Here is a 24,470-nt window from a genome sequence, read left to right as displayed (position 1 = left end):
ATAAAGAGAAATGCCTTTTCATTTTCACAATGAAGCAGCATCAATTGACATAAATGTAAAATTCAAAAACTAACCGTTTCAAAATGCTTTTTCATTTTCTACTTCAACACTGCTCATTTTGTGACATAATTAAAGCGAAAATGCAAAGAGAGAATTGCAAAGCGAAAAAACTGTCGCATAATTCATTTCCCGTCAGCAGTTCCAAGCGGTAGGCGGGGCGATGTCATCAGTGCTCACTCGGTTTGGCTGAACTCTTCTGATAAACGTTCAAATGTGACAGCAAGTATCTCAATTATTTTGTGTTAGTACAGAGATGGAAATACAAATGCATTTCAAAACAAAAAAGATCCTTTTTTTTGGCCTTTTAATGAGAAGTGAACTTTTCAAACTGGAAATGGAGAAACGGCAGCAAGATGGCCGCCAAGGGACCGTCAACAAAGTGCAAGCTCAGAGAAAAGATCAATAATCTCTCAAAAATAAATAAATGTCTACATTTATATGAGCTGGTAAAAAAGACTTGTCAGCATACTCATGCTACACTAAATATTTTGTGAGAAAGTCCATCTTTATTTTACCGTATATATATATTTTAAAATTTTAATATAGATAAATGAATCATAATAAAGGTCCTTAATAGATCTGACGATACTGAAGCTATTGTCATCAAACTATCTGTATTAGTCTAAACCTAACTCTTCTTCCGGGTCAGTTCGTCCAAAAATAAAGAAAGATCGCCAGCTGCAGCCCCCTCAACAGCTCAAGCACAGATTTCGCCATGCTGAACTTTCCAGCTTCTGACAAAATTTCTCAACCTCTTGGTCCCTGTTTTTCCAGCGCCAAATACGTGCAGTAGTGACAGACGAAGAATCCCTGCCTCCCCCCTGGAACTGCTGACTGGAATAGATTTACATGACACTTTTAGTGCTATGATTGTTAAAACAAAAATGAAATCCCCTCTTTGCACTATCGCTTTAATTATGTCACAGAATGAGCAGTGTTGAAGTAGAAAATCCAAAAAGCATAATGGAAGATTATTTTTTTATTTATATTACTTTTAAGTCGATTGATACTGCATCATTGTGAAAATGAAAAAGCATTTGTGTTAATTCATTTTAATTGTCAAATTTGGTATTTCTAATTGAGTTTTGCTACACAGTTACTAGAGAACTTTAAAAGAAATTAAATGTGAAATACCATTTTCTTTATCATTTTAATTAAGTAACAGAATGAACAGTGTAGAAGAAGAAAAAGAAAAAGCTGTTTGGCGGATTGATTTTTCATTTTATTTTTTCGAGTCAACAAACGCAGCTTGTGAAAATGAAAAAGCATTATGTTTTGAATTATGAGTCAGAATTTCTTCCATTTTTTTAGTGGCATCAGACCTCACTGTCAGAAACCTTACCAGCCCCAAATTCACAGCATCTCAATTTCAAAGTAAAAATAAAATACAAAGATGCTTTTGGCTCCAATAAAAGTCGAGGTTCCCCTGCTGAACCGTCATTTAGCCCTTTAAGTAAAGAAGACCTGTGCTAAGGACATAAGTTATGATGACTTTCACTGAAGGCACATAACCTATACAATTTTTAATTACAAAGATTAAAACATATTTAAGACTATAGATTCTGAATTTTCTTTTAAAGGTTTTTAAGCGAAACAAAAAGTTTCAGGCAGAAGCAGAATTTCCTCTTCCCTCCCCACAAAAAATGGGTGTTCTCAAATGCAGCGGTCCCTCCCTTGCTCAAAGTGCAAAGCAACCTTTGCTTTACCTGTCAGTAGTAATCCATACTGAAGTGATGTGCGCTGATCCAAAAATATTTGCTTCTTAGTCAGACAAGTGGGAGCCTTTTGAGCTGTTTTTTTTTACTCTTTGAAGCATGGACAGTCAGGGGAGGAGAGTGGTGGTCTGTGACAATGGGACAGGGGTAAGTCTGACAAAGCTTTAAAAATACAACAGCAAAAAAAAAAATCTGATGTTTGTTGTTTTGCTTCATTTCCTTTACTTTGAAAAATAACTTAAAATAACTTCCCAATATTCACATTATCTGCATGTCAGTTGAGGAATACGGTAAATTGTCGTAAAATATTTTCTAAATTTAATTTGACCAAATAATCTTAAAGGGGCATGCTCACACTTTTGCTATTTTATGCCGAATTTATGAACATGCCAGAAGTGTGAAAGCGTGAATATTAAGCCTTGTTTTCACATCTGTCTGGACTTGCCACACTTGCTTTAACACACAGCCATAAATGGTTGTGATGCCTTGCACAGAGCACACATTGGATGAAAAACAGGAAGAAACATCAGAAGTGCTCAAAAGTCGGAAGTGCCTTTTAAACCAAATTGCTGCATTTAGACTTGTAGAAACTCAGCAGATTCTGTTTCTGAACTTCATGGTTAACTAGAGGGATTTATTTTCCTGCATTAAATTGATGTTTAGTTAATATTTTTCTATGTCAGGAATGTATTGACTGTTTCAGACTAAGGAATGTGAGAGTGGCCACACTGACATGTTGAGACAGAGAGGTGGGAGGTGCAGTCATTACAGGCAGAAGCTCGGTCTATGGTTATTTCAAGCTCCCTAGCACTGTCTCTGTGAGATACAAGGTTTGCACTTGCCTTAAATAACATTGAATTTTAACTCTAAATGTTTTTCCAGATAACTCTAAATTAATTTTAATTATTAGTCCAGAAAGTTTTGCAGATCATTTTTAGTTCAGGGCTATTTGAATTCTGGGTTTTGTCAAAAATAAAATAGAGAACTTTAGAGTCATGCAGAAAGCTTTTCAGTTTTTCACTTCCTTTTACAGTTTGTCAAATGTGGCTTTGCTGGGGCCAACTTCCCTGAGCACATCTTCCCTGCCTTGGTGGGTCGACCAATCATACGATCGAATACAAAAGTTGGAAACATTGAGATCAAGGTGAGAATAATTAGAATTAAACACAGTTTGTAGGTGCATGAAATGTATTTATGACAGACGAAAGCAGGGATGGACAACTCTGAGGCTACAAAGCCACTTTCATAACCGTTTTCCAGGTTATCACCCCTGTCTGTGGGTCAGGTGTGTCCAGTCATCCAAAAGCCACAAGGGCAGTGATAGCTGGAAAAAAGCAGCTCAATGACTCTGAAGAACTAAAGTTATATATCTTTGAAATAAAAGCAAAACAAGAATCTGTTATTTAGAATATTTGGAAAGTGGCACACAAAATTTATGATTTTTGGTTTAAAATTCAAAGATTTTGTGCATCAATCAGTTCAATCAATCAATTTTAGTATTTGTACAGCACCTATAAAATCAGGAGCAACCAACGTGCATCATTCATGCAACAGTTTCAATAAGAAGATCTCTTGAAAGTGTGATTGAAAAATTAAAGCGTGAATAGTCTGAAGTCTTTAGCGGTTTGGCTCAGGGCCGGAGACATCTTCCATCTTTGCGATGACCTTGGACTAAGGGAAGACACCCCAGAGCCAAGATGTTGGTGGTGATTAAGGCTGGACCGCTCTGAATCGAAGAGCCAGGAGGGGAAATTGGCGGAGGTGGAGGTGTCTGGAAAGTACATAAACAAATTTCAGGCTCCCAATGGAGATACATATAGTCTTAAAGAAATAGTAGCTTAAATTTATTTTACTGTGCCAGTAACAATGCTCAACCTTGTATAATGTCACTTGTGTCACTGTATTCTTTTCAAAGCTGAATTAAGATGCAGCTTTGAGTCTGATCAGCTCATTAACTCCCTGATCCACCTTACCCCTCCACTTTGCTTTCATTGCATCTCCTAAGTCTTAAAGTTTCTTAGAATCTCACACCTGTCAGGCTCTGCACACAAATGTCACACACTCATGTAGCCTGACACCACCCCTAACCTTCAGAGCATTTAGCCTGTTAATCCTTGCAGGATTTTGTTCAGGTGTTTTGAAGTGCAGGTGCAGGCAGACTAGCACAAAACTGAAAGCTTTTTGGTTGTTTGTAAATTACTACAATGGAGACTTCTTATGTGAAAAACAACAAATAATTCAACAAAACAAGTTTGAGTGGAGTTGATCTGACAGTTTGTATATTAGGTGGAAAAATATATATCCTAATGTGTGAAAACATACATCTATAACATGTCAATAACAGATCCCAGTCTTGCAATGTCAGTCAATAAAATATTGCTCCTTTCCTGACCAAGCCTGAGGTTCCATACCATTTTGACCCAAAAGTACCAGTGATTGCAGTTTCTTCAAAGACCACTGGAGGCAGCTTTCAGAAGGGAGCAACTCCACGTTGACTCCCAAGTGAAAGAAAATGAACCCATGAATTTTTCATTGACTGTATACGAAAACTGAACTAAGTGAGTGTAACATTACCATAGAAAATAGTTTACTTCTGGCTCAAACCAAATGAAATCATTTCAGTCACTATTTTTGTGTGATACACACACCACCACATTGTCAGTAAGCAGTGACCTGTCTGAATCCTTGTCAATTAGTAGTAAGTTTGACGGAAAGCCACACCCCTTCCACTGAAAGCGGGCTCAAGAGAATCTGTCAATCAAACGCTTTCAACGTTAAATTTGAGACCACACTTCTATTGTGGCATCCGCTTTGTCAGTTTATAACTTGGTTGACTTGGACTACAGAAAAAATATAATAAAAACATTTGAATTATCAATAACCTCTTAAAAAAAGGTATGAGACCAAGAATGGTTATTCTGACAAAGAGAATGACTGCGCAAAAGCTGTTTATTTCTCTATAGAAGTCTATGGGATTTTGTCTTTTTGGAAGCAGCAGCTACTTCCTCTTTGGAATTCCAAGGGGGAGGAGTCACTCACTCCATTTCTCACATACAGTCAATGATTTATTCTGGCCTCTGAATCTTTTTTGAAGAAAGGAAAAACAAACATTACTCTCAGGGATGGGCAACTCCAGGCCTCAAGGGCCGCATTTCGCATGTTTTCCAACGTACCCTGCTCTGGCATGTTCTAATTGGTTGGACACACCTGAACCAGGCAATTAGTCATGACAAGGTAGTGGATTTATCGATCCACTTTAATGTAGACATTCCAGGACTGGAGTTGCCTGTCCCTGCTTTAGATGTAACTCATGACAATTCTGAGGGGCGTGAGAGGATTTTCTTTCAAAAATAACTTATTATTATTGTTATTTATTTTATTAGAACTAGATTTTTGTGGATGTTTAGGGGTTTGGATTTACTGATTGGGCTGGTAAAGATGGGGTGAACCCCAGTTAACATGCCTTGCTCAAGTCAGGCTTCATTTTTACCATGCACAATCCAATGTGTGACATCAGAAATGATCAGTTCTGTGCATTCATGTCTTTGTTCCTAACCTTACAACATCTGAATTCTTATCCTTCACCAGGACCTGATGGTGGGGGAAGAGGCCAGTGACTGTCGCTCCATGCTGGAGGTTTCTTACCCCATGGACAACGGAATTGTACGTTGCTGGGAAGACATGCTGCACCTGTGGGATCACACCTTTGGCCCAGACCGTCTAGACATAAACCCATCAGAATCCAAGGTATGTAACCAACAGAGATGGATCCTCTGATGTCTTCTTAAGATTCGGTCACACCCATCTGTGCTAGAATGATCAGCCAACTCCTCCAGCTTTTCAAGAACGGAACCAATGCATTTGAAATAATAATAATTAATAAAATAATTGATATATGAATGAATATGTTAATATACACTCACTGGCCACTTTATTAGGCATACTTGTCCAAGGGCTCGTTAATGCAAAATTTCTAATCGGCCTATCATATGACAGCAACACAATGCACTTATGCATGTAGACATAGTCAAGACGATCTGCTGCAGTTCACACCAAGCATCAGAATGGGGCAAAAAGGTGATATAAGTGACTGGAGCAGTGGTCTATAACCTTTTCAGGTTTGATGTCAGACTATATTTTAAGGCCACATTTTGCGTTTCATATTTTTTAAGCTTCCGGTTTCTGAAAAAAAGCTATTTTTCAAATTAAAATTTTACCACAAAAAATTTCGTTTGAAAAAGTCATTTTTTTTATAGATGACAAAAAATCAATGAAACAAAGTTATTGATTTTTTAGGAGTTGTCTCTGATTTGTAAGAAGTTCAATAAAAGGGACATTACAGTTTTTTTTTTTTTACATAGAACTAACACTGAGAAGTCAATCAAGCCTCAGATCAGCTTTAGGGGCAAAAAGATTTATTATAATTAATTTTTACCTAAATTCTGATTATTGTGAAAATTTTTTAACATACAGGAAACAGTTTCTGTGCTAAAGTTTCTTAACAGATGCCTGGCTAATTCACCCTTGCTGTAGGAAAATTCATAAATGTCTCTTTTACAAGTTTACACATATCAGCAACTTTATTTAATTGATTAAATAATTAGATTCCCTTTTATTCAAAAGTAGACGTTAACTTTAGCTGCGTCCGACTTCTGTGTTCTCCCTGGCTCTTGTCTCCCCAAATAAACTTGGTTGTTTGGTTTTAATTAGCTTTTTAGGTTTGGGCTATTAGCAGTCCAAGCTGCTGCTTTCAGTCACGTGACGTGTCAAGACAGACGGATGTGGTGAACAGAATCCGTCAGTTTTCCAAAATAAAACTTCCGCCAGTATTAAAAATAAACAAAACGGAAACAATCTAAGTTAGTGTATGCATTTTTTTCTGTCTGCGGCCTGGTACCAAGTGGGCAACGGACCGGTACCAGTCTGCGACCCAGGAGTTGGGGACCACTGGACTAGAGTATTTCAGAAACTGCCGATCTACAAGGATTTTCACGCGCAACCATCTCTATGGTCTACAGAGAATGGTCTGAACAAGAGAAAATATTCAGTGGGCAGCAGTTCTGTGGGTGGAAATGTCTTGTAGATACCAGTTAAAGGAGAACAACCAGACTGGTTCCAGTTAATGGAAAGGCAGCAGTAACTCAAATAACCTCTGGTTACAACCAACATCTGCAAAGGCAGATGGACTACAGCAGCAGAAGACCACACTGGGTGCCACTTCTGTCAGTTAACAACAGGAACCTGAGGCTACAATTCACACAGACTCACCAAAATTGGACAACAGAAGATTGGAAAAACCTTGATGAGTTTCTATTTTTGCTGCGATATTCAAATGGTAGGGTCAGAATTGGGAAATAGGAAAGCATGGATCTGTCCTGCCTTGTATCAACGGTTCAGGTTGATGGTGGCGGTGTAATGGTGTGTGAGAAATTTTCTTGGCACACTTTTGGGCCCATTAGTACCAATTGAGCATGGTTACAATGTCACAGCCTACCTTAGTAATATTGTTGACCGTGTCCATCCCTTAGTGTAGCCATCATGGCTACTTCTAGCAAGATAACACACCATGTCACAAGGCTGGAATCAGCTCAGACTGGTTTCTTGAACATGAAAATTAGTTTACTGCATTAAAATGCCCTCCACAGTCACCAGTTTTCAACCCAATAGAGCACCTTTGGGATGTGGTGAAACCGATGATTCATGTCATGGATGTGCAAACCTGCAGCAATTGTGTGGTGTTATGTAAATATGGACCAAATTCTCTGAGGAATGTTTCCAGTATATTGTTGAATCTATGCCACTAAGGGTTAAAGCAGTTCTGAAGTACTGGGTCCAACCCAGTACTGGAACGTGGACCTAACAAAGTGGTCAGTGCGTGTACATACAAGAAAGTCGTGGCACATTAAAAACAGAAGTTCAAGAGCATTCAACTCTCCTCCTTTCAATGGCCTCCAACATGGATGTTTTGTAGCAGATGAAGTCCATGTCAGAAGTCTGCATGTGTCTGCTTTTCTTTTCAAAGATCCTGCTAACTGAGCCCCCCATGAACCCTACCAAAAACCGGGAAAAAATTGCTGAGGTCATGTTTGAGACTTACCAGTTCTATGGCATCTATGTGGCAATACAGGCTGTGCTCACTCTGTATGCCCAGGGTGAGGAACCATCATCAATGATCCTTCAGCTTTAAATATTATGTTTAATTATCTTTTATAAATTGTTGTTTTTTGTGAGGATCTTAGAAACCATTTTGATTCCCACAGGTTTGCTTACCGGTGTGGTCATCGATTCAGGAGACGGTGTCACACACATCTGCCCAGTGTATGAGGGCTTTTCCTTACCCCACCTGACCCGTAGGCTGGACATTGCAGGGCGTGACATCACACGCTATCTTATCAAGGTGAGCAGATTAAAAATTGAGGAATACTGTCTATACTTGTGAACGCCACCAGTTTCTAGAATTTTTGGAATAAACTATTTCTCAGCTGCTGCTTCTCCGCGGCTACGCCTTCAATCACTCAGCCGACTTTGAGACTGTGAGGATGATGAAGGAGAAGCTCTGTTATGTGGGATACAACATTGAACAGGAGCAGCGACTGGCTACAGAGACCACCTTCCTGATGGAGTCCTACACAGTACGTCATGGAACAAATGTCCAATATAGTCATGCACACACAGTGAATATTAAGTCATTTTCCCTTTTTCCTTTAAGTTTGATTGTGTCAGCGGAAGGAAACCCAAATAAACCCAAAATGAAGCTTTGGTGATGATGGCGTAATTTATGAATGAACCTGCTTATTAAAGTAATTTATCATTTCATTTATTACTGCACCTGGCTCAAAACTGTACGACTGGATAGTTCCGATATTGCTCGCCATTTTTGTTCAACCTGTAATGTTTGCTTGCGGTTGTGAGGGGCTGTAATAGGAGAGCGTGTATAATTGACTGTAGAAGAGAGAACTGGACTAAGTGAGTGTGATGTCACCTATAGAATATGTCTTACTTTGGTTCCAACTAAATTAAGTCAATTCAGTTGCTAATTTTTTGCGATACAGACTTCACCATTGGAACCAGACAACGTAAGTAATGATTGGTCCGAGGTGGTCTGAGCCAACATTTCCATGACAACCACTCTCGCTAATGAGGAGTGAGCTTGTTGGAAGGCCACACCTCTACCACTTGAAAGCGGGCTCAGTAGAACCTGTCAAACGTTTAAACCGTTTGAGGTATGGGCCAGGGGGTACCACATGTTTTATTGAGGCATCTGATTGTGTCACGAGAGTGTGGGGGGTGGGGGGAAGTCACCCAAATGCAGAGATGAGGTGGCAGGTTCCAAGTCAACAAAGACTTTAATTCTTTAATAGCAGGCAAGCCAAACTAATATACTACACTCTAAAAAGAAAAAAGTTGATCCAACTTAATTGAATCACTTCAATTGATAACACCTAATTGAATTAAATTTATTCAACTTAAATTTTTATGGCTATCTAACTCAATTTGATAAGTTGATCTAACTTAAAACAAAGTTTTTCAATTTTGTTTATACAATTTAAATTGACACATTTTTCTAAAGTTTCAACCAATGGGCCTTGTGATTTTCATATCAAAGACATGAATGACCCAGCAATGTCTTGCATTACAAAGTAGAAGCTCACATGTCATGAAATCAGTCTTTAATAATTTAACATACGGTGTTTTATCACACAAGGGGGTTGGTCATCATCCTCTACCAAACTCTAACCCATGGTGCAGAAAGAAATAAACATAACAGTTTAAATTACTAGTTCAAACAGAGTAAAACAGCTAGACAACAAAACCCATTCAATTCAATTTCATTTGTATAGCCCAAAATCCCAACAACAGTCGTCTCGATGGGCTTCGAAGTAAACATGAACTCAAAAGGATCATGAATACAAAGAGTTCAATAGGAAAATACTAAACTGAACTAACAAACTGACTAAGCTATACTGGCATCCCTGCCCTTAGACCCCCCTTCGCGGTAAGGAAAAACTCCTAAAAAAACGGATTCCAGAAAAAAAGAAGAAACCTCAGGGGTGCCCACATGAAGGAGGGATCCTCCCCCAGGACAGACAGGCGATTTACCAGAACTCTTAGAGAAGAATTAACTTATCTAACGCTACAACTACATATATATGAAGTCCAGCAGACGAGCTTCATCCAGCCGTGGTTGAGGGAACAGTCAGGGGCGCGAGTCAAGCCTGAGACAGGAACCACGGCCAGGTGTAGGAGCAGGAGCAGAGACGAGGTACACAGTCAGGTACAGAGCAGAGACGAGCCTGAGACGAGGCAGAGACAGGAACCACAGCCAGGTGTAGGAGCGGGAGCAAAGGCAAGGTAAACGGTCAGGAACAGGAGCACGGATGAGCCAACTGGAGTCTGGAAGCACTCCCACTCCCCAGGAGGGGAGAGGGAAAGAGGGACAATACATGAATCGCACTGCACCAAACAGAGGCATGGAAAACTAAATGATAAATGATGATCAAAAATAGAGGAGAGGAAGGGTAGAAGTAGATGAGAAAAGAGGACAGAACCCCAGTGCACCATAGTTACCCCAGCTTCAGCTTATAGCAACCTTTTAAAACAAATAGTTATTGTTATAAAGTTTAATTTAAACACATTAACATTAAGTTAAATAATCTCTGAATACTAGCTAGTCTGACAATAAGCCAGTGCAAAGAGGAATGTTTTCAGTCTAACTTTGAATGTAGAAACTGAGTCGGCCTCTCTTGCATGAGCTGGGAGCTTATTCCATAAAACAGGGGCTTGGTGGCTAAACGCTCTACCTCCAACCGTACTTTTACTAATTCTAGGAACCACAAGCAGCCCTGCGAGCGAAGTGTTCTTATCGGATGGTAAGGGACTATGAGGTCCTTAATATAGGACGGGGCCAGTCCATGTAAGGCCTTATAGGTTAACAGGAGGTTCTTGAACTTGATTCTAGAATCAACTGGGAGCCAATGGAGCGAAACTAACACAGGAGTGATGTGATCTCTTCTGCTAGTTCCTGCTAACAATCTAGCTGCTGCGTTCTGAACAAGCTGGAGACTTTTTAAGGAACTCTCAGGACACGCTGCTAACAAGGAGTTACAGTAATCCAGCCTCGACGTAACAAATGCATGGATGAGTTTTTCAGCATCACTCTTAGAAAGTAGGTTTCTGATCTTAGCAATATTCCGCAGGTGAAAAAAGGCAGTTCTACATGCCTGAGATATGTGAGCCTTAAATGATAAATCCTGGTCAAATAAACCCCCAAGGTTTCTAACTGTGGAATTGGGGGCTATACATATACCATCCAGGGAGACAATCTGAGCAGACAGAGCATCACTGAGGTTTTTAGGACCTAGTATAATAAACTCAGTTTTTTCTGGGTTCAAGAGGAGGTAGTTAATTGTCATCCAGGTCTTGATGTCATTGATGCAGGCGTTCAGTTTCTCTATCTGGTCATTCTGGTCAGGTTTCATGGATAAATACAACTGCGTATCATCGGCATAACAATGAAAATTAATGCTGCATTTCCTGATTATGTTTCCTAGTGGTAGCATATAAAGCGTAAACAGGATGGGTCCTAAGACTGAGCCCTGTGGGACTCCATAGTTAACTCGAGTGCACTGAGAGGAATGTCCTTTTACATTAACAAACTGATACTCATCGGACAGATAGGATTTAAACCACTGGAGATCAGATCTTCTGATCCCCATGTCCTGCTCTAATCTGTGGAGTAAAATACCGTGGTCGATGGTGTCAAAGGCTGCACTGAGGTCTAACAGGACCAGAATAGAAAGTAGTCCCTTTTCTGAGGCCAATAACAAGTCATTAGAGACTCTAACTAGTGCAGTTTCCGTGCTGTGGTGGGGTCTAAACCCCGACTGAAAGTCTTCAAAGTGGCTGTTGTCCTGTAGGTGGCAGTAAAGCTGCTTAACTACAACTCTTTCTAGGATTTTAGAAATAAAGGGGAGGTTTGATATTGGTCTATAGTTGGCCAATATGCTAGGATCCAAACTGGGCTTTTTCAGAAGAGGTTTAACAACTGCATAATTAAAACTGTGGCACGTAACCCATTTCCAGAGAGGTATTTACCCATGGACAAAAACTCCCGCTTAAACCCCATTCTGCCCAAATAGGCAAAGAACATGGTATCCCATAATTCCTTGCGCTGCCTTACGTTATGACGTCATGACGCATTGACAGCTTCACACCAAAGTTACACCAACTTAATTAAATTAAGTTGATTGAAAATAAAATAACTATGTCAGACAACTGTTATTTTTAAGTTGAATGAACTCAAAAAAATTATTTATTTTCACCAAACTAAATAATTAAGTTGGAACAATGTAAAAAAGTGCATCTTTCCAACTACAGCCCAAATACTCATTTTAGAGGGGTAGACTTACAAACAGAAAATCAAGACGTAATGGACCAGCACAAGAAGAAGGCAAAGACAAGACTTAAATACACACAGAACTGACAAGACACAGGTGAGAATGATCAGGAGAGATTGGGGCCAGGAAGTAAAATTCGCAACACACATGCAGGAAAACTTCAAAATAAAACAGGAAACAGAACTTAAAAAATAACAGAGCAAAAACAGAAGCAAAAACTAAGGCAAAGAAACTCAAACCATGACAGATTGGCCAGTTTATAACTTGAATAACTTGCAATAAATAAAAAAATGTGCAAAAACATGTTAAAAAAGGTATCAGAGAATGAATGGTTATTCTGACAAGTATTATTATGGAGGAAAAGATGTTTATTTCTCTACAGAAGTCTATGAGATTTTTGTTTTCTGGGACCAGCAGTTTTGAAATGCAGGCTTGCTCCCAGCCAGTAGTCCTGTCCACAGCTCAAAAGTGATTTTCTAATGAACTCATGCCGCTCTGCAGAAACAGACTAGTGGGAACACTTTCAAAATAGTTCAAAAGATGATTGAAGTGGAACTTCATTAAAAAATATGATATTGAATCTAGTAGTTTAATGTTCCTTGTCTTTGTTCCAGCTTCCCGATGGTCGTCAGGTGAATGTTGGAGGAGAAAGATTTGGAGCCCCTGAAGCTCTTTTCCAGCCTCACCTCATCAACGTGGAAGGAGCAGGAGTGGCTGAGCTGGTTTTCAACACCATCCAGGCTGCAGACATTGATCTCAGGTTTGAGTCTTCTCACTGCTCCCTGTACCTTTCATTGAGTGAGTTGTTGACCTTTGACAACAAAATCAAAGAAATTCCTGAAAGTGTTTCCGAAAGTTCTCTAATAGGGAAATCCCAATCCGATTATGTGATCAGAAATCAGGCCCAATCATGTGGTTGATGACTCGATCGAAAATCAGATGTTGTTGCCCTATCAGGGATCGGCCATTAACATTCTTTCTATTAAGATCGGTGCTATATATTTCAAGCTTATTTTTCCAGATAAAAACTCTACTAGAATTCTGCATATCATGAACGGATTACCACACATTTTTGTACAGTAGTTTAAACAGGAGGCGCACAAAAACAGGTAAACTAAGCTAAGCTAAGCTAAACTAAACTAGTGAGACTGTAACCACCCGACCTGTATGCAGATCTCTATTGGTTTCACAGTACGATCCAGCATGCGAGAACCACGCGTCACTTCCTTTTTTCGCTAACTTGAATATTACTAATAAACACGCACACAGACAAAATTTGTTATGAGGCATGAGGGCTAATTTGTTCAATCAGCAGATGGCAGGATCCACGTACAATGGGGAGTAAACCGCAGTTGTACGGAATTTCGTGGACGCTTCGCATCGGACAGTTCAGGCTTCCACGCCATTCCACACTTCGTCTGCCATTATCCCTTATGTATAGAATACAAAAACTGACATTTTTATTGCAGATTTTCACTAAACATTCTCAGAATAGCTGTAGGTGACCAATATATCAGTTTGAAAGTTCTTAGTTTGGATTTAGTCTCTGAGTCAGGAATTGAGAGAAATATGATAGAAACTGGACCAGACTTACATGAACTCAAAAACTATTTTTTTTTATCAAATTGACTGACATCCTGAATTATCAAATTTCTTGCAGTTTTATAACTTTAATATTAGTGAGCTACAACTCTTGGCATTGCACTTTTGACGGTGTGCGTGTGTGGATAGTTGGTCTTGTGGCATCACATACTGGATTAAAGTGTTTTCTTAACTCTGGGGATGCTCTCAGATAATTCTGAAAGAGAATACAATGTAATTATGCAAAGTTTTGTGGCAAAGTCAGGCAGTTTTTATTGGAATGAATAGGAAAGGACTTTCTTGAACAACAGCTCACCTAGTGGTTATTTGGAGAACAGACCTGCAATTCTTATGTTTAACAAGCCTGATTGTTTTTACTGGAATAAGATCTGCATCAAACTTCCATGGAAATATTACACAAGTTTACACCATGTATTAGGAGGTGAATTTCTTTATTTATTCATTTGTTTCATAAGAGTATTTCTATATTTTAACTTGCTCTCTGTAGTTTACTTTATCAAACATTTTTATCAGGTATCCCAAATAAAGGAATTTGTCCCATTCTTTTTGACTGGATCAATGCTCTTTTTGTTTTGTTTTTTTGTAAAATGGTTAATCCTAAACAATTTTACCAAGCCATTTTTTCTGCTCAAAGCTGATTTTCTATTTGTACCTCTCCTGGCGTCCCTATATGTGTTATAGCCTTAGTGTTTGCACGATGAAACTCTAAATACCAAAACGTCAGACGATAAATTTTCAGTTTTCTAATTCTGAATGTTGTGCAGGAAACCTTCTTTCTTCTGATTTATGGATATCCTGTTGCCATTTTCCTGAACTTCCATCTGCTAATAAATGTGCAACGGAATGAGTCATTAATTATCCGAATGTCATCGTCCCACAAGTAAATCCTAGTCTTTGATTTTTGCATAGTCGTATGGGCAGTGACAGAAACTTAATCAAAACTGAACTTTTCAGCACAAGATTAATCATGACAATGTTTTGAATACTTCTAAAATTCCAGCAATAACACAGCAAGGCTGCTTACAAGAAAACTAAGGAAGTATTCAGAGACATTTTAGAAAGTCCTTGATGGTTTAAATTTGGAATTTGTTGCTTGCACCTGCAGCCGTGTCACACGGCCACAACCACACCTACACACAATTCGGTGCAAAACAATGTCTTTATTATGTCTCTCTTTGCAGGGCTGACTTCTACAAGCACATTGTTCTGTCTGGAGGGACCACCATGTACCCCGGCCTTCCTTCCAGGCTAGAAAGAGAGATCAAGCAGCTCTATCTGGAGAGGGTTCTTAATGGAGACACTGCCAAACTATCTGTAAGAGCACATACATTTAATTTTAATGATGATGAATTCTTCAAGATTAAAAACCAGATGAGGCTTTCAAAATACTTGGTATAAGTCTTTTGTTGTGGTGTTTTTGTGTGGCAATTTATTATATGTCTGTAGTCAAGAAAACAAGGGTTTGGTGTGTTTTTACCCTTTACACTGATCAAAAAAATAAGTGATAAAATACTTAAATGTGTGAAAATGCGTATGTGTGAAAAACTACTTTCATTTTATTTTGTTTAATTGCAGAGGTTTAAGATCCGCATCGAGGACCCTCCCCGACGTAAGCACATGGTGTTTCTTGGTGGCGCTGTGCTGGCAAACATAATGAAAGACAAAGACACTTTCTGGCTGAGCAGAGAGGAGTACCAGGAGAAAGGCCTGGGGGTGCTGAAGAAGCTGGGAGGGGGAATCAGATGAATTAAAAAAAACAACCTACAATAACAAAACGACAAATTTTTGAACAAAATGTTATAAATGCCTCTAACTTTGTCTTTGCTCTGCACCTTGTTTTAGCTTTTTAGTGATTATTTCCTATTCTGCATTCTTGGAAAATAGTAAAAGCTTATTGAAAAGATTCATAATTTAATGTTGTTTTTTGGTCAGCAATTCATTCTGAACGTTATTAAATGGCAAGGTAGATATTTTAAATCTTTTAAGACAGCCTGCATGCTTAAATTAATGAACTTATCAAAGTATAAGATTAATTCACACAAATTTTAGTTTAACAGTGGCACATGGATTAAGATATTTTATGTCAATACAACGAATAGAAGGAGGATATCCATCCATCCATCCATCCATCCATCCATCCATCCATCCATCCAACTCTTTTGTGCGTTCATAATAAAATGTCACCAATGTAAACGTTTCATGTGATGTGAAGAACAAGGGATGCAGATTTCCAGTGTTCTTTGCTGTCATCTGGTGGTTGACAAAGTGAAATGCTACCTCTGAAATGCTCCACCATCGCTCTTGCAGAGGTGGACTGAGGTATGGAAAATGAGTGGCTTTTGTTATCTTCCCATAGCTTGAGAAAGGAAAATTTGCCATTCAAACATTTATTTATCTGAAAAATTAAAAACTAAAAGATTAAAAAAACATTAGATCCATGGCCTTTATGAAATCAAACTAGCACAGAATAGAAAACACTACCATCATGAACATGGTCAGATAGTAAAATAACTTTTTGAATTATTTGAATAAAAAGAAAAAATCCCTGCTTTACCTAATGTGGAAGATAAATTAAGGATGCATTCTATCAGAGTTTTGGCAAAATCCAATCATTTAAAATTTATTTTCTTTATTGATGAACATTTACAAAATCTAATATTTTCTATGTTATAAATGATACGGCCCACCAAACATTTCTGACTTTTTCTAAGCAACATTACACACAACATGCCAATTTGTTCACCATGGCTAAAAAACAAACAAAGCTGAACCACATTACAAAGAGGTATTTTTGGCAAACATTTTACTGACTCATAATTGCATTTATCTGCTGATGTAGATTTTGAGCAGATGCATCACAAATCCAAACTACAAATAAAAAAAGTAACTAAATAAATACAGACCATTGAGGTAAAAACTGTTTTTTTATCATAAATATTTGCAAGTAAATATAGAAATTATGGTGCAGTAAAAATATTTTGAGACACATTTTTTTCAAAGTAACTGAAGTTAAGTATAATTTTTTAATTCCCACCTCAGCCCCCTGTTAAACACTGATGTACCAAGTCTGGAAACATATTGCAATTTTTATTGCGATACTGAGTTACCTGACAAAATACAATCGTACATTGAAAAGAAAGTGTGACCTTTCATACAGTCATACTCACACACACACATGTGCCCAAACACGACATCCGGAGAACGTTCACATTAAATGAAAAAGCATGCATTAATGTTGAAAACACGTCAGAGCAAACCTCTTTAGCAAAACCAAAACACTAAATGTGTTGAAAATCCATATTTAGGTTTAATATTTACTCAACAAACTGAACAATTAAAGGCTGTTTTTTAATACACAATCTGATATTACGTAATGACACCGTTTGGAACAGTCAGTTGATCGTGATGACTTGCAGCAGTAGTCACCAGAAGCTGGTGACATGGACTTTTACATTCAACCAGTCTCTTCTTATATGTCAGACAGTCGTCTCAGGACCGCTTGGTCAAGAATAACAACAGAACTTAAAAGGGGGAAATGAAAACATAGATCAAGTGTGATTTCTAAATGGTTTAGCTCATATAAAAGGGAAATAAACATTTGCAAGTTAGTAAATCTGTTGTAAGATGCACTATGGGAGGAATGATGGGATTAGTCCTCAATCTCCCACTTTTATTTTTATTTTCCTTACAGCCAAAACCACTTTTTATGCAGGGAAGCTGCATCATTTCTGATTTAAAGCCCACTGGAAACAATTTTTTTGAGCAAGTGAATGGCTGTTTTCCCACAAATTAGCTTTGTCTTTGACATTTCCGTCACTTTGGTATGGAGTCTTGGTCTTCGATTTAATAATTCTCACCCTTTATCTTTATTCCAGCATATACTTAAATATAATCAAAACATTATAGATTTTGCCCAGAACTACACTGTGAAAGGGTTACATCACCACGTGGACAATTTGCCTTTGTGTGTCTGCATACAGGAAGTGATTTTGTTTCCAGGCAACAGTAGCCTCACAATATTTGTCTTTGGGTTTCAGCCTCCTTATGATTCAATGATGTCATCCTTTCTTGGTGTAACTCTGGGTTTTCAAAATACAGTCAAATCCACTTATTACACTTTTTTCCATGTCACAAACAGCACACTCCTTTACACTATCAGCCACACTGAGTGGGTACAACTTTTGGCAACAGTCTCTGTGTGGGTCATGCCCTCACGTCAGTCCCTTTAAGTAAAAGGTCGCCATTTAGAGTCTTTCTGTAGAAGAACTGTGGTTCTGCACGACGAGTCTCAATTCACGATGAAAAACAACTTAAAATTGGGAGAAAGAGACAGAAAAAAAGCAACCATCTATCTCCTCCTCCCTCTTGCCTCCATGCCTCCCACTCACTCCTCACACACCGACTCGCTCAGGTCCACAGCGCCACCTCTGGTGAGCCGCCGCATCTTGCTGAAGTCGTGATCGGTCCTCAGGTAGGAGAGTGAGGGGCCCCCCTCACTGTGGCTGGCCAGGTCCTGGGGTTGGGCCTGAGGCGGCAAGGCCCTCATCTCGCCTCCGCTCCGCCAGTACAGAGTGTATTGCTGTGGGTCTGACACTCCGAATGTGGAGGCACAGAGCTGCGCCAGCGCCTGGCAGGTCTCCCCGGCTCTCCACTGCAACGTCCGCACAGCACTCCGCTCCCCGTCCTGGAACAGTATCCGAACGCACCTCTGGAGCGAGTAGGGGAGGGAAGGAAAGGAGGCGGAAAGGAGATGCATAGGAAAACAAAGTGAATATATGCTGTTTTAATGCAAAACCAGAGGTCAAGAGGCTTACCACGAGAGGGCAAAAGAGGGGGAGGAGAGGGATGGAGCCAGAAGAGGAGTAATAAGTGTGGAAGCACACAGGCTGGTGATCTACGATAATCAGGCAAAAAATGATGCTCGGGAAAGAAAATGCTTCTAAAACAAAGGTTCTGCTTCCCACACACAGGCAGCCGGGTCATTACTCTTTAAATAAAAATCATTTCCATGCAAATGCTCTTTTCTCTACAAAAGCCTTTTTGCCCACACAGCCAACAATATTCCTGTCAAATCTCTAACTCACTCATTTTTCATCCAAAGTTTTTCTGTTCTTAATCAATTTTTTTTACTCTAAAAAACAAAAATCTCTCAACAAACACTTTGGGTGTTACATAATATCAGGTTCACCTACACCTACAGACACGTTCATATAGGCTGTTTCAGCACTCTCATTGAATACATACTGGACGTCACCTCTTCAGCAAATATCAATTCTGGAAAAACTACAGAAAAGCTTCTGCTGAGGCAAGCAAACTCTCAGCAGCAACTGCTACAGCTCGCAACACACAAACATAAGCGCAGGTAGCCACAGAGACTTAAAAATAAAAGATCAATAATACACAGTAACCACAATCAACAGGTCTGCCATCATCAAAACTCACAGAGTCACTTAGCTCCTCGTTGTCCGTGTGCATATTGTGTTTTCCTGCTTCAACGGGTAGATGCAGCTCAATAAATTTCATGTTATCTGACCGCCCACCTCTTCATAGCACTTGGCTCACCGATACCCGCCTGTGTCAGTGGAAAATCTGGCTGCCGGGTGAGTTAGATCGGCTATTTGAAGCCAGTAGAAGCACCACGTGATGAGACAGGAACGTGGATGACAATGCCTTCTTCTTTTGGCATCCGCTGAATTGTTAGATTCAGAGCCAGGTGGATGATAATAGAAGAGTGTGGGCAAAAAAACAAAAACGTAATTGCATGTGTTTGTATTAGTTATAAGCTGATAGCACGGATCAACAGATAATCTTTTAAAATGAGTAAAAAAAATACTTTCAAATAAATCTGTGGCATATTTGAATACAAATGTGCAGGTGTCTCGTTTTTTAATTTTTTCAAATTTTTGTATTTTAAAAGTAATATTGCATGTCTGATCACTCAAAAATTCATGCACTGCCCTAACAGCTGTGGTGATCAACTCTGATTCACATGTGGGCCACTCACTCAGCCCCACCTGTCAGCACCACAGATGTAGGACAATGAAATGTTACTCAACATGTTCCGCCATCACTATAATTAAACAAAGTCACATTTGACCTTTTCTTGACGGATTATACCTGTGAATCTTTGCCAGTTTTGTCTTTTTCGGCTTTTCAATAAACACACAATGCCTGTTTTGAGCAACACATATAGAGGGAAACCTCCCTGAAACGTACTTGAGTTATTCATGTCAAAGATTGACTAAAAGTAAATAAAATGAGAAAAATATCCTTAATAAATCCACAAATGTTTTAGACTCAGAGAGTAAAAGTATTTATGAATATGTGCCAACTATTTCTGAAAACCTTGAAATGTTTAAAATAACTTGAACCAATTTAGTAGATTTGTCAGTGGTAACAATTTGGGTAATGGAAAAGAAATTATTTAAAGATGTGTAAAAACAGAAAATGTGGCAGAAAAAAAGTTAGATGAATACAGACCAATATAAAACATGCACTAGGTCATAAAAATACAAACTACAGTTCCACCGATAGCATAGTAATATGGAGTGGTATTTAAGCAGACAGGTGGGGCTAATGTACAAAGATGAATCCATTTTTAGGTGATTGTAAAAGGTAAAACGAGCACAACTATATGCCTCCTCAATCAAAAAATGTTGCAGTTTTCTGCACGCCTCCAGTTTAATTCATGCCTCCTTTAACCAACCATGGATTTGGGTCCCCTCATTTTTAATTCCACCTTAGACATTTAGGGCCCCTTGGTGAGAGGGTGCTTTTACATCACTGTAAGCAACCAGGAGATGTCCTCGCAGTGCCCTACCCGCCAATTTTAACTGCACCCTTTAGAACACACACCCTTTACCCCACAACAATATACACACCAACACCCACACACACATGCACGCACACATCAACAAACACTCACACACCACACAAGGAAGGTGGGACTTCTGATTTTCTCCCCATCCCTGGCAGGGGGAACTGGGAACGGTGGCACTCTCTCCACGCAGGGAGAGGGATCCCTGAGTTTTTTGGCAAGACCATGAGCCAGGGATCATATCACATCTAAGCCTGGGGGTGTCTGTGTCCTTGTGGTGCTAGTTCTGGTCATTGCCCTTAAATGCTGGGCCTCTCCAAAATGAGCCTGTGGTAAGCCTGGTTGGGCCGCGTTTACAACACTCTTCAGGGACCTCCACTTCTCTTGGGCTTCCTCCTCATGGCTCGTGCCTGGGGTTGGGTTGGGAAGATGTTTAGAACTCCTGGTTGGTAGCGGCCTGCACCTCAGGGGTTTGGGGTGCCTTCCCGGGGTGGGGCCCCGCTCTGGGCCCCCCGGACGTGGTGGTGGGGGGGACTATTTAACTGGTTGGGCTGGACCTTGCACTCTCTGCTCTCAGGCGTTGGAAGTCCTGCTGGCCCTGGTCTGGGTGATGGACGTGATTGCCCTCCGGGTTGATTTCCTCCATCTGCTATACCGTGTGGGTATCGAGGGGTCCTGGCTACCACCGCCTGCTTTGGGGGGCCCTTTTGGTGTGGGGATGACCAGGCACTCTCCCTCTTTTTTTTTCAATTGTTATATTCCATCTTTCACCTAATCAGAAAATAAACACTCACTCAAGCACAGGTGTCAGCTCACCTTTGCACAAATTGTATGCATGTAAATGCTTTACATGTCTGTGTGTTTGTATGCATAGGTATGTGTGTGTGAACTGTAGTTTCATTGTGTACATGCTGACATGTTTGTATGTGAAGATTTTTGAAGCCAACAGGCATGTTTGTAACATTTGAGTGTGTCTGTGGTCAGGCCCCACCCCTTTTAGACCAACATTTCAACAACAGTGTCCTCTGTTGTATTTTATTTTAGAATAAGACTACTGTTTTTGTCTTCTTGGGTATTTTCCTGAAATTCAAACTTAAAGTTTATTTATTTGTGTGGCGCCTTTCATTTCAACTGAAAACACAAAGCGCTTTATATAAAAGCAAATGAAATAGCCATAAAATATTAAAATTAGTGAAAACAAAAAACACAGGACACTCACACAAAATTGGCACCCCTCCCTCCACTCACCCAGTTCCCCCAGTATAACCCTCAACAAAAACGTAAGAACTGGAGCTTAAACAGAGCTAAAAGTCTGGCTTGGTACTGCTTTGCAGAAACGATATAATGGGGATCCATTTATTCCAACCACAGGGGTCAGCCCAAAACAGCAACTCAGGGCTCACTCTATGGCTATTAGACCACAGAGCGGGACCCCAGACGGCCTAATGAGAACGAGCACCGCAGCAACAGCACCCCCTACAGGTAGGGCCAGTAGTTCCCCAGAACAATGGATCCCCAAGAGGAAACACTGGAGTAAGACACAGCATCAGAATATAAAAAAAAATACAATAAAAGTCATGTAAAAGCCAGATTGAAAAAGTGGGTCTGGAGCCACTTCTTACAGTCTCTGCGGCCTTGAGGCTCTCCGGCAGGTTGTTCCACAGGCGAGGCTGTAATGTTGGAACCAGGTCTCGCGTGTTTTGGTCTTCACTTTAGAGACATCTACGAGGTTTTTGTCAGAGGACCGCAGTGTCCGTGAGGGTTCAAATTTTAAAAGCAGATCGGTTAACTAAGAAGGCCAGAGACCATAAGAACATTTATCAACCGTTAGTAGAATGTTATAAGCAATCCTGAAATGCACACGGAGCCAATGCAGCGATTTTAAAATGGGTGTAATGTGTTCCTGCCCCCTGGTTCTCATCAGAACTCGTGCCGCAGAGTTCTGTAATAGTTGTAAGTTTGAAAGAGATTTTTTGGGTAAACCAGAGAGCAGGGGATTACAATAATCTAAACGACTAAAAATAGAACCATGCATTAGCACCTCAGTGCTGGCAAGAGAGAGAAATGGGCGGACTCTGGCAACGCTTTTAAGATGATAAAATCCTGTTTTCACAACGTTTTTGATGTGAGGAATAAAACTCAGCTCAGAGTCAAAAGTACGCCTAGGTTTCTCACTCATTGAGAAGGTTTAAAATTCTTGAGTTTTGGTAAAATCATCTCTCTCTTGTCTTCAGGACCAATGATTAAAACTTCAGTTTTGTACTGGTTGAGCTGTAATACGTTCTCTGCCATCCACAACTTAATGTCTAAGATACAGTTTAAAAGAGTGTTAACAGGTTCAAGGTCATCAGGAGACACGGCGATGCAAAGCTGTGTATCATCAACATAGCTGTGAAAGTCAACACTATGAGGTGCCGTGTAGGACATAATTCAGAATTAGCATTCACAAACACATATGAAAACTCTCACACACACTAGTGAAATGCTTGTATACATACAACTGAAAATGTATTCATTCACATACACATGTGAAATCTCTCACATACACATGTGAAATCTCTCACATACACATGTGAAAATGCTCTCACATACACTATCGAAAACGCTCTCACATACACATGTGAAAATCCTCTCACATACACATGTGAAAATGCTCTTACACACACTACTGAAAATGCTCTCACATACACATGTGAAAATGCTCTCACATACACATGTGAAAATGCTCTCACATACACATGTGAAAATCCTCTCACATACACTACTGAAAATGCTCTCACATACACATGTGAAAATCCTCTCACATACACTACTGAAAAAGCTCTCACATACACATGTGAAAATGCTCTCACATACACTACTGAAATTTTCGACAGAAACGGAAGGCATTTCAGTAGAAACGGAAGTTGGCTGATTATCGCGAGATAATCATTCGTCTGAATCATTCGAAAATGGCAGCCGGTTGCGCAAGGAAAACCACCGAAACGTGTAAGTATATTAAAAAATATCCAGTATCTGTTGCAAAATATATTTGTAAATACTTAAGATGATGTGTTTAATATGTTATATTCCTAAATCAACAACCTAGATTGTTTTGAAGCTCATCAATTTCAGTAATGCTAAAGCTAACGCTAACGCGAATTAGCGCCGAAGGCTAAAAACAAACGCTAGATATTACATCAAAAAGCAGTGACTTCTAACCGTAGTCACAAGTTATTAACACATGCTTTAAATGTGTTCATATATGTAGGGACAGACGAGGATGAGGAAAATCCGATCCATTTGCGTATGGAGAAAGATAGCCTGTTTGTTTTCAAGCTAGCTCGTGCCAGATGGGTAGAGACACATGATCAGATTTGACTTCATTCTAATAAACGGTTAATCGTTGTCGTACTGGGTTAAAGGTTTATGTTAAAGACCCAGAAGAGAGAGGAGGAAAGGGCTAGAAGGGAGGAACAGCGACAGGAGAGTCTGTTAAGTTTACTTGAGTTGAAATTATTGTTCTAAAATGTAATGCAGCCATTGTTTTTCCAATTTGTTTAATAAATGTATGAACAAAAATGAATAATTTACATGTATTATTTAAATCTGAGCTATTTTTAACAATCTCAAAAGGATTTTCATATAAATATCAGATGTACATATTTAGAATTTCGTTTTGTATGTTAATATTTATTTTTATACATGTTAACAATAATCCTGGTCTTCTATTTTTTTTTTTTTTTTTTTTTTTTTAACTTGTCCTGTCCAACAGCTAGGCAAACAGATGAGAGCTGAGGGCCTCTTGTGTTGGACATATTTTATTTTAACAAGAGGGGTTATTCATCTTCAGACAAACCAAAGGTATGTCTGAATAAACCCCTTTTGTAATTGAGGCCA

General features: G+C 39.4%; 2 protein-coding genes across 4 annotated transcripts in view; one reads left to right on the top strand and one right to left on the bottom strand.

Annotated features, from left to right (window-relative positions):
- The first annotated feature begins 1,721 nt into the window (after positions 1 to 1,721).
- Positions 1,722 to 15,677, top strand: zgc:101810 (actin-related protein 2-B). 2 transcript variants are annotated; one of them, XM_004079859.4, is made up of 9 exons: positions 1,722 to 1,922; positions 2,809 to 2,919; positions 5,364 to 5,522; positions 7,798 to 7,927; positions 8,036 to 8,172; positions 8,258 to 8,407; positions 12,787 to 12,932; positions 14,956 to 15,088; positions 15,350 to 15,677. In XM_004079859.4, exons 1-9 carry the CDS (start codon positions 1,875 to 1,877, stop codon positions 15,518 to 15,520), a joined length of 1,185 nt encoding a protein of 394 aa, XP_004079907.1. In that variant the 5' UTR covers positions 1,722 to 1,874; the 3' UTR covers positions 15,521 to 15,677. The 2 variants fall into 2 exon arrangements, with proteins under 2 accessions (XP_004079907.1, XP_078792019.1); XM_078935893.1 differs by lacking the exon at positions 1,722 to 1,922 and adding an exon at positions 2,483 to 2,605.
- Positions 15,678 to 16,840: 1,163 nt separating this feature from the next.
- rin1b (Ras and Rab interactor 1b) overlaps positions 16,841 to 24,470 on the bottom strand; it is a 79,993-nt gene continuing 72,363 nt past the window's right edge. For both annotated transcript variants that reach the window (XM_020711715.3, XM_020711716.3), the window contains exon 12: positions 16,841 to 18,482. In XM_020711715.3, coding sequence (XP_020567374.1) covers positions 18,159 to 18,482 — 324 coding nt within the window. In that variant the 3' untranslated portion in view covers positions 16,841 to 18,158. The remainder of the gene's footprint in view (positions 18,483 to 24,470) is intronic.

This window comes from Oryzias latipes, chromosome 18 (assembly GCF_053564925.1).
Source record: "Oryzias latipes strain Hd-rR chromosome 18, Olatipes_Hd-rR_3.1".
Classification (NCBI taxonomy): domain Eukaryota; kingdom Metazoa; phylum Chordata; class Actinopteri; order Beloniformes; family Adrianichthyidae; genus Oryzias; species Oryzias latipes.
Note: the sequence above shows the minus strand (reverse complement) of the source record. Positions and strands in the feature narration are given on the sequence as shown.